Here is an 11,088-nt window from a genome sequence, read left to right as displayed (position 1 = left end):
ATCTAGAATTTTCCAAGGGTTGCTGATGTATTGGGGCTTTTTGTTTAAGAGCCTAATCTGAATACCTATTGTCAGATTTGGAGAAGTGCTGAACTCCTTGTTTCCAGTTGAAAGTTGTGGTAACAGCATGTGCATAGCACTTCTCAAAATTATACAGAAAGGGTCTTGGATTGACTCATGCTGGTCAGATGCAGCGCTGTGTGCTGCTCATCACACTGCTGCGGGAATGCTAACTTGCACAGTGTATTTGCACCAAATGGATCCAGTCTGGCTTAACGCTGAATCTCAATACTGCACTCTGATGAAACTGAACTTAAGAGTTCAGTGCACAGCCTCTTTGCTGTGTCTGCATGGCATTCCCCAGTATGGTCTGTTTGAGAAATGTGCAGCTCTGAAGAAGATACCTCAAGTTAGTCAAGGCTTACTAACTTCTGCTGTATGCTCAGCAAAGGGAGATAGGCCTCTGCTGGTCCTTTGTTGATCTATGCAGAGGTATTTACGTTTGTTGTCCTGTTACAGCACAGCATTAGCATCTTACTGGTGGTAAAGTAGATCATGTTTTGTTCAGTTTCTGTTTCATACCTAAATTGGGATGGGGGTTGTAAGAAGAGAAGGCAGGAAATTGGATTGGAACCCATGAGACCCAAGTTCTATTCCTGGGTCCAGTATCCTATGCAACTTCTGTGGCAGAAGCTGTATTCATGCATTGACCATTTCTCCCATCCATGGATTTAATTTCTTAGGCACTACTGCAAAGAGAATGGCAGCTTACCTTCAATGTATTTGTGTTTTTTCTTTCTTTTTAAAAAGAGTGTTCCTAAAATAAATAAATAAAAAGACATTGTGTTATTTAAGTAGCATCTAATAATGCCTGCAATAATATCTTAGAAGTGTGAGTTGTATTCATCTCCTGTAGTTTTTTGGAGCTCACAATTTTCCTTAATCATGGCATGCCTTTTACAAAAGTGAGGAGCACCAAACACCTCTGTCTTGGTCATGGCAAAGCCTGCTTCTGAAATGCTTGTTTAGCCAGGAGGAAATTAATTATATGATGGTATTAATCCCTGAACCCTGTGCAAGAGTAGAGAGACAATTAGATAAAATCTAGTCTTGAAGTAGTAGTTGGGCTCAGGAAAGGGTTAGAGTCATTACATGCTAGTTGACATGAAGTGTAACATGATGACTGAACTAAGATGGTGAACTTTGAGGCATGTCTCAGTTTTTAGCATTCATGAAAGAAAGGAGGTTTGAATTGGGCCAGCAAGATAGCCTGCGGAACTGGGCACTAGGAGCAAGGCTGTATGAGGAGAACAGAGCAAAATACTGTGTTTGAACTAATTCCTGTTGAATTTTACATCTGTGTGTTTTCAAATATGACTTGTAATTGTTTCTGTAACGATGGTGAGAGTTGGGAGGAGAAAGAGACCTGGAAGGGAATATATGATAAATAACATTCCAAAATAGCAGTACCTAAATTTCAAAGCAGCTGGGGTAAAAGCTGTGTGGTTTGGTCACTGTGGCGAACACATCTAATCATGGTGCATGTATGCAAGGAACTGGCATTGCAGAAACGCAAGACAACTCAGTCTTACACAATCTTAACATCTCGGTCCTTGACTCTGCAAATTTTACTGCTGTTTAACAGTGTTTAGATGAAAAACAGGTGATAATACTAATATTCTCTGATAGTCAAAGGCCTTCAGAACTAGCAGTTAAACTTTTAAGATCTAGCTACTTAACCATATTGTAAGACATAAGACATAATTTGAGGAAAATGTTTTATTTCTTCATAGCAGTGAGAAAATGGTTTGTTAATCTAGGTAGCAGCCAAGCCGGTCTAAAATCTGAGGTGGTATGTCTGCAAGAGGAAATGCAAAGATTATTCTGTCTTATGGAAAAGATGTCAATTACAATTGCAGGAGAAAATGCTTTGGGTTGGTTTGCCCCATTTCAACCATAATATGCAGGACAGGTACACTGAAACCACTTTGTGTCCCTTACATACATTTCTAGGTAAAAGTTGACTTCTGTTAGCTGGGAAAGGCTAATCATCTTTACCCATTACAGTTGAGTTTCACATTGTCTCCAGTTTCATAAATATTTTTGTTAGTGTCCAGTTTTGATCGCTAAAGAGCTATGGTGTGTATTAAGTTTGGTTGGGTAAAAGCCCTCAAGAGTAACTGCCTAGCCAAAAAAAATAGCAGTCTAGCAGTTTGGTATTAGTCTAGAATAGGGAGAGGAATATTTTGGCTATGTAGTACTATTGAAACAGGAAGTTAATCTGAAATAGGTTTGGTTTGACAGCCAGTCATTTCCTGACAGATGAAACCATTTCTCAGAAAACATTGTTACAAGAGGAAAATAACTTGTGAGGTTATTATTCTTTATTGATAACTTTAATGAAACTCTAAGATTTCTGTTATTACTTTCCTTCTAAATCTTACCCTTAGTTGATATCAGTGGAGTCTAGTGTCTCAGATTGACTGTAAACACCTTTAGAGATCTGCTTACTGTGTTCCCAGATTTAAAGGCAAGAAGGAAATCCCCTCAGCAAAATTGGCAGGATTTTTTTTTTTTTCCCTTTGCTTTTGGAGGGTAGATGGGGGTTTACGCAGTTTTATCTTTAGTGTTCCTTTGTAATGTGGTGTGTAGCCCAACATCTTAGGTCATCTGAATATTTTTGCTTGCTAGATCATGTTGCTGTTAGAGGATCTTGAGAGGTAGTGATTTCTCTTGTTTTCCTCCTGTGGCCATTAGTAGACTTTGTGTTGGACCTTTCAACCGTTGGCTTACAGTTGTCATAGAATATATACCAGGGAGAGAGGAACGTGAAGAGTGTTGTGCTTTACAGGGAACAGAGTTGGAGCTGATGTGGATGGTTTTGCACATGGTGCTGATTAATTATAATAGCAAAAATGTTCCCTTTCTGTTGTGTTTCGAGTGTATGTGCTGAGAACAGGGAGATGTTCTGTCCAAAATAAGCCTGCTGCACTTCTTGTTGTCCATATTAGAAGCTGACATTGATGATTTTTATGACATTATCTAATGAATCTCTAAAACATCTTGTTACCAGAAACATGGTATAAATAAACTCAACATGCTGCTTTTGGAGATACTTCTTTCTTTGGGGTTGGGGAAGAGCGGAATTTTATAGCACATACTGATCTCAACTTTATTGTATCTTAATTTTTTTTTTTACAGTCCTGCTTAAAACTGTAAGGATCCTGTGCAGTAGTTGTGCATATATTTCAGTATGAATACATTTCGGTGATGAGCTAAGCCATGATTGATATGATGGTATTCATTGCATACAACCAGTGACAGGGTGGGGAAAAGTCACTTTGCCTTTCCTTTGCCTTAGGCTACCTCTGAAACTTGAGACTGTAAGTCTAGTGACAGAATACTGTAATTTGAATAATTTAGCAGCTCAGATAGACTAGATTTAGATTAGTGAAATGAAGGGGGTTTGCTGGTAGGCAGGAAAGGGTCAGACTGGGTCATTGGCATGGCTTATAGCTACATGTTTTATTTATGACTTTCTTTAATCCACTAAGTAGCATTTCACCCTCCTTTGTTGTTAATAGCTCTATATTTGGGGAGCCAGAGAGATCTCTTGGATAAAAGATAATTTTGAAGTTATACAGTGGTTTTACTTCTGGAAACACAGTTGTTTTCAAATAAAACCCTTTCATTAACCAACTGCAAGAACTGTATGATGTAAAATGCCAAACGTTTTGTATCTCGGTTTTAACTGGATATGTCATTTTCTTTTTAGCAGGGAGTGGGCAAATTGATGTGTAATGTGAAGTCTTGGCCTTATTTGAGACACGAGGGGTGTTGTCAGTGATATCAGTGGGACAGGGTTTCACTTGAAGTAGGTAATAAGAGTTTGCTTATCTCGGACAGGGTCGTTCTGGGAGTAGTTTTCTTAGTGCAGGAGCCAGAATGAGAAGCATTTTTAAAGTTTCCACTTCCTTTTCAGGCAGCATAGTTTGTTGAAATAGGGGAATTAGCACTTCAGAAAATTAGTACTATATTTTAGCTGCTGTGGGCATGGCAACATTTAAGATAAATCTTTAAGATAAGATTTAAGATAGGTTTATCATTCATATAAATCTAAAGTACTTTGTAACTGGAAATGATTTACATGCGGGAAATATGTTACAGCTAACTCACTGTCAAAAGTTGGCTTGCTTCGTTTAATTCAGAAGAGCAAGCCAGGGCTTGAATGAGGTTTCTAGGTCATTGTGTCCTTTAGGAACCTTTTCCCTTGAAAGAAGGGAAATCAATATGTTATAGTGGCTTTCTTTGTCCTGTGGAGTGCATGCCAGTGTATTTGTAGGATCGTCTCTGTTTTAGTTGGGGAGGAGGAGGGAGGCTGTCTGTGCATAGAATTAGTTGTTAAAGGGGCTTTTAAAAAAACTTTCAGAATTTTATTTGCCATGTTTACAAAGCAGAATTTATAAGAAGGAAAAAATAAGGCTGAAAATGTGTGTAAGGATTGTGTAGGAAAGCTCATTAGGGCCTCGGCAGTTATCTGCTACTGGCAGCAATACAGCAGCTGCTGCTGGGTGATTAAACTGTTAACAGTGCTTGCTTACGTCATCTTTCCGAGAACACTAGTACCGGTATGTGTGATTTACTATAACAAGATCTTAAGTTTTTCCTGTTGGCAAATGACATGTAATATTTACAAAGGTCTTGGTTTCTCTCCAGTAGAAACATTTCACATAAAGTGATACGTGAAAGGAAAAAGTAACACTTTCCTATCCAGACAAAATACAAGGAGATACATTTTACTTTAAAATGCATGTGTCTTCATTTTACTGTGTCTTGGCTTTTATAATATTTTTTTTCTTCATACAGATGTATCATAAATTGTTTTAAGACTCCTAAAAGTCAAGATGGTGTTGCCTTACAGCTGGAATGCTAATGAAAACAGACTAAACCAGTAACTTTCTCATACTTTTATATTAAAAATAGGTTTTCCGCATATTTCTGTTCTCTGCACGTTTGTGTGTGACTGCATATAAAAGCTAGCAGCTAAAGGAGCTAGGATAACAACCCCAAATCTCAGTCCTTCAAAAAAAAAAAAAGTAATTTACTCTTGACTTCTTTCCTTGAATCCAGCAAGATGCTCTTTGACAGTTGCCAATAGCAGATAGATGAGGGAGAGTACAAAAGCAGATTAAGACCTAGTAAATGTACTTTTCCCAGGTTTCCAAACATATGGGAAGTATTTATAAAATCACATGAGCAGTCCATAGAACAAGAGTCTAATTCAGTAACTATTTTTTGATTCCCACCAGCTTTTTGCCTATCTGGGGTCATATTCATGGATTTCTTAGATAAGCCTTGTGCTGTATAGACTGGCTGTGATATAGGGACTTAATCTGAGTTCAACTATCATAGCTGCACTGAGTGTGATAACTTGGTAGTTGCTCATGTCAAAACTCATGGATTTTGTGCATTTCCCAAGATGTTTGTCAAAAGAAAGTTAGCCTTTTGGTGCAGGGATAGGAGAGGGAAAAGTAGGCTGACATTTTAACAGCAGCTGTGCCATCAGTCTGCACCCTGAATGAGTTTTGTGGGTTAGACCAGGTGAATGTAGATTAAAAACTGCACCGTAATTCACTCTCAGCTGTCAATTTCTTTATGGAATCTCTTCCATCTCTTCCTGAAATGTGTTGAAGTCTCTTAAATTCATTTTAGTTTGCTGTTTTTTATTTACTCTTCTCATAAACAGTCTAGGCAGTTGAGCTTCAGAGGGTTTGCAGTCAGTTGGATCTCATTTCCTGGCATGCAGTTGTGTACAAATTTTAAACTAAAAATGCTGTTTATTTAATATAGTTCTAATAAATGGCTGAAGGATTACTTACTGTGAACAAGTCTGATTACCTAAATGTCTCCTAGAGGGTGATAAATCAGATACTAAAAGGTTCTAGGAACAGCCACAGTGATTATTTATTATGTAGTGTTTTAGTATGACAGTCTGATAATCTATCTCATATTAATGTTAGAATTTTAAATGGAGTCCTTTGCTTGCCTCTGTCAGAAATAGGGGAATCTTCTGTCTTGCCTGTGTAATCGTGAGAGACTGGAACTGTGTAATTAGATTAGGCTTCGTTTAACTGGAAGATTTGTTAAATAGATACATTTTTGCATGTGCCCCTTCTTTAGTATTTTTTATTTGTATAGTGTTAAACAATAAATTACAGGGAAAATTAAGTTAATCAAAGCTTGGTTTGAATTATTGCAAGGAGTTTTGTTTTTTTTTTTAAGCTATGTGAGTTTAATGTTATGATTCTAGCTCAACCTATGAAACTTCAGTTCACCAAAAATCTTGGAATTCTGAACTTAAAGGAAGCCATGCAGCGGAGTGATCTGGTGTGATAGGACAGAGTGCTGCCTGCTGTGGGTTGTGGTGCTGTTGTATTAAGGAAATGCAACTGTTAAGGGATGGCTGTGAGCATCCTTAGGCATTTGTGGGAGGGTTGTTTTGTTTGGTTGTTTTTTAAAGAAAACTGGGTATTCCAGTTTTCTGAGCAGCTTCTATTAATAGCTGCCTGAAATTACTCTGATGGAATGCTGAGGGGAGAATGAGACAGGCAGTTATCAAAGTTACATGAGAAATTAGTTTCACATATATTTATAGTTTGCCATTTGGTTAGCACTGCAGAATTTATTTCTAATTGCTTGTCAGACCTAAACTTGCCTATTAGAGAGTATTCATGAAGACGGGTGCATCATTAATTCTTAATTTTCTTTGAATTTTAGATGATCATAGTCGTGTAAAACTGCAGAACGCTGAGAATGACTATATCAATGCCAGCCTAGTAGTCATAGAAGAAGCCCAGAGAGACTACATTTTAACACAGGTAAGTAGTACCAATCACTAGGTTGTTACAGGGATTGAGAATCGGGGGAGGGGGATTTGTACAGTCATAATTTGTATTTGGATGGTTCCTTGTCTCTGTGAATTATATATATCTCATACTAACTGCCTGTTTGATCTAGTTGTGAACACGTTATTTTATATTTTAAGAAAAAGCTAAAGGGAATATTTAAGTATGAATAATTTACTGTATATAAAGCTTTTCAAGTATTTCTTGTTCTTTTGGAAATAGGTTGCAACAATACTTTTACCTCTTATTTCGTCTTGTATGTTCTGAGCATGCCTGCAGTAGCTTTTCTTCAAACAGCACAATAGTATTGATGCCCAAGCTGAAACATCCCTTCCCCGAGTTCTTACTGTTTTGTTGTTTGTTTTCTTAAAAAAAAAACCCCAAAAAAACCACACAAAAAACTTTTAAGTACTGGAGTGATCTGTGCAGTGTGGTTACTTTCTTGCCTGTTATTTCTATCATTCTATTAATAATTTGTTTAAACTTTCCAGAGGAAGACTTTTTCCTGTTTCACACGGTGAACTATTAACTGTGTTCAAACACTGCTTTGCCTATACATTCTCACACCTATTTTTTTTCTTTACTACACAGGGTCCACTACCTAATACATGTTGTCATTTTTGGCTAATGGTATGGCAACAACAAACCAAAGCAGTTGTCATGCTGAACAGAACTGTTGAAAAAGAATCGGTAAGTAATATTAGGCCTAAAGTTGTAAAGTAAGCCACATAATTTTAATACAGTTGAACAATGTTCGATTGTTATGTTAAATGAACTAACAGACTTTCTCACTGGTGTACACCATAACATGTATTTAATGTAACATTAAAGTGATGGAGCTAAGACACAAAATTCAGTTTGGTGAAAACAGCATCTAATAAATACACATCCAGAAAGGTGAAAGTAACATCCTGAGAAAGGAGGAGGTGCAGATAGAAATAAGATGGAATAGAAGCAGTGTAAGATGCTCTAGAACAAAATGGAAGGTGGGAAAACAAGTTTGAATTAAAGTATCTTTAGATTATTTCTTCTAAATCTAACGGAGTAGTATATTTGTTACTTAGTGACCTTAACTGTTTGTAACAATGAAGACAAGCTGCTGCCCAGCAACTGTCAAACTGATGTAGTTATTTTTGATTCTTTACAGCTGGTGGTATACATGCAGAATACACGAATCTTTTGTTATGATGTAGTTTTTCTGCTAATGTTCCTAAAACCACTGTGGATTTTAAACGCATGTCATTTGAGGTTTATGGTTTTTCTTCAGAGTAGATTTGTTAGTGAAAAAGATTTGACTAGTCCATTAAAAAGTCACTTGTTTTCTTAGGCAAAAATTTTCCTAGAGAAAGTTTAAGTGCAGGGCAAGAGGAATAAAGGACAAGGGACAGTTTTGCATTGCTTTGTTAGTTCATTCTTTTGTTTCACTAGAATCTTCCAGTATTCAGCAAGCCTTGGGAAAACTGGAAGTGTTATATCAGTTATTTAAATGTGGAGGTGTGCCTGTCAGAAATGGAGGGGGAAAGTGTTAAAATAGCCGAGTAAAGATCTCTGTTCACTGTAGAGAACTAGAGGGGAGAGAGGGAGAAGGGTTAAGGTATATCTCAAAACATGCTAGCCCTGCGATGAAGGAAAGCATAAACAGATAAAGCTGGAATGCATAATAGCCACTGAAACCATTGTAGTAACTTGGCTGTAAACATTATGGACTTTGAGAATTCCTCAAACTGGGAGCAGGCACTTGAGTCTACTCTATTGAATAATGGGGTCTCAGAATCTGGTCATGCAAAGCCCAAGATACTAGGATATAACCAGATTTTTCTTTTCTTGTTTCTTTCTTTTTTCTCCTTTTTTACAAAAACAAATTAGGTGAAGTGTGCACAATACTGGCCAACAAAAGAAGAGGAAGTTATGACATTCAGTGAAACAGGATTCCGTGTGAGGCTAGTATCTGAAGACGTCAAATCCTATTACACAGTACATCTACTGCAATTAGAAAATATCAACGTAAGCTTTTCTCAGTCTGTATAGCTCATATTCCTGGGCTTAAGTATATAATGAAAACCATTTAGCATATGGTCACTACAGGTTTGATTGAGCTTTTACACTGAAAATTTTAATGCACTTTGCTTCTGATAATGTTGATGATGTATGTGTGGCATATAAGCAAGTGAGTTAGACCTGAATTACTCTATATATTAAAAGAGATAACAGCTTCAGCATTTTTATACTTATATTTTCCATTTGGCAGTACCTTAACATGCTGAATTGTAATTGATGGTAGTGGTGATTCTAAGAGGAGCTGTAAGAAATACCCTAAAAGGAGGAACCTAGGAGTTGAGAATTCTGATTTCTTTTGAATATCAGAAATCAGACTCGGTAATAACTATTTTTTTAACGGAACTTTAGTTTTCCATATAATTCAGTCCAGCTATCTAAGTTTTTGGGGGGAGGGGTGGTTACCGCCTGTAGATAGGTAACTTTATCTCCTCTTGCTTACCTCCCCTTTTGCTCCACAGGACCAACCATCCTTTTCTCTTAAAAATTAAGCACTTTGACAATTTAATCAAGTTAAGCTCAAAAAAATTGTTCCTGGCCTGAGCTTGGGTTGGAATTTGCTGCTTCTGTTTCAGAGCTGAAGACAGGATTGAAGAGCTTGTCTGTTTGTTCCAGCTATGTCTTGTAAGATATTCTCTCTCCCTATAAACCTTGCCTTATATTAATTGAAAGTGCTAGTATGGCAAGTTTTATTCAAGGTTGTCTTGTCAGTGGATTTGGGAAAGGAAAGCCAGAAGATGTTCCTTTGCATGTTGTTTTATACAACTAAACATTGATATATTTGGTCAAAATTATTTGAATTTATAGTAACTATTAGTGGTACTTTGAGATAATGTTTGTTAATTTGAAACCTCCCTCACGAGATCAACATGATAAAACTTGGCATGTTGTTCCTTGGTCTATTCAATGTAAGAAGAGCTTTATGAAATTCTGTCCTACTGACCTGAAGAATTTCTGTTTAGTTGTTTGTTTATTGACAGCAAAGGCAAAGAAAAGAGTAGTAGTGCTTGCAAGCTAGTGCCTGAGAAAGAGTAACTGTCCTTTTTGGAAAGCTGAGGCAAGTTTTCCTAACTACTGAAAAGGCTTCTTCGTGGAATTGTCTCGCTGACGTTGGCCCCTAATCTTAAACTTCCTATTTTCAAAAGATGCAGTTTTCATGATATGTGTATGTTTGGACATAACATTAGCTGGAAAATGCAGAAATCCTTTGAGGAACAGTAGAACGTATACTGTAGTAGACTTTTGAGTTGGAGCTATTGAGCACTTAAATTTCTGGGTTTGCTTTGGGCTGGTAATGCAGGCCCATCAGTGCTGTACAGAGTTTCTTGTATGTCATGCAAACCAGTTTCACAAATAGTTAGCAAACTTACTGTATTGAATTTTTATTTTAATGCCCTAGCACTCCTATAATATTCGTGAAGCCTTAACGCCAAAGAATATTTTTTATATGAAACAGCTACAAGAAGTAGCACATACTTGGTTACTCAAACAGAAGAACTGCATAGTTTCTAGAATAACACTGCAAATGTTAAGTGCGGCCTTCTGTAAGAATTTGATAATTATACCATAAAACTTGTGGGAACTGAGTATTCACAGTAACTTGAAATGTGAGCTTAACTATGTTTATACAAGTTATTCTGGAGGGGACTTTGGTGGAGGCATAGTAAGACATTTAGCCACTTGATGCCTGGAATATAAGATGACTCACGAACAAAATATACTCTGAATTCCAGGAATACTTAAGAAATTTTAGTATTTCCTTGAAAACAGAGAGACCTAGAATTGTCTTTATAATACAACCATTCTGAACTCAAGTAAATTTGTGTTACTGCAACAAATCTCTCTAATACATAAGCAAAAGACATGAATGAAAAGTAACGTGCTTGTTTAATGTTGTTACCAATGAAGCAACCTCTGAATATTTGGTTGTTTTTGTTGTTGATGGTTTTGTTAAGTTAGAAGTACAGGTGGGGTTTGTGCAGCGGGGGGGGGGGAGTGGGCAATATTTGGTTTTTAGGATTAGATCAAGGCATTTGGTGGTTTGATTTGTTTGTTCTAGGCAAACATTTGTTTTTGCTGTTGCGGCTAGTGTAGTCCAATAAAGCTTTGGAGAGGAGATGGTGTTTAC

At 37.0% G+C, this 11,088-nt stretch overlaps 1 protein-coding gene across 2 annotated transcripts in view; it reads left to right on the top strand.

Annotated features, from left to right (window-relative positions):
• The window catches only part of PTPN2 (protein tyrosine phosphatase non-receptor type 2), a 33,666-nt gene that overhangs the window by 4,536 nt on the left and 18,042 nt on the right, over positions 1-11,088 (top strand). For both annotated transcript variants that reach the window (XM_050915707.1, XM_050915706.1), the window contains exons 3-5: positions 6,778-6,878; positions 7,497-7,595; positions 8,772-8,909. In XM_050915707.1, the coding sequence (XP_050771664.1) occupies positions 6,778-6,878; positions 7,497-7,595; positions 8,772-8,909 (338 nt within the window). The remainder of the gene's footprint in view (positions 1-6,777; positions 6,879-7,496; positions 7,596-8,771; positions 8,910-11,088) is intronic.

The sequence above is a fragment of the Gymnogyps californianus genome, chromosome 2, assembly GCF_018139145.2.
Source record: "Gymnogyps californianus isolate 813 chromosome 2, ASM1813914v2, whole genome shotgun sequence".
Lineage (NCBI taxonomy): Eukaryota > Metazoa > Chordata > Aves > Accipitriformes > Cathartidae > Gymnogyps > Gymnogyps californianus.
The sequence above is the reverse complement of the archived record's forward strand: the minus strand, read 5'-3'. Positions and strand labels throughout refer to the sequence as shown.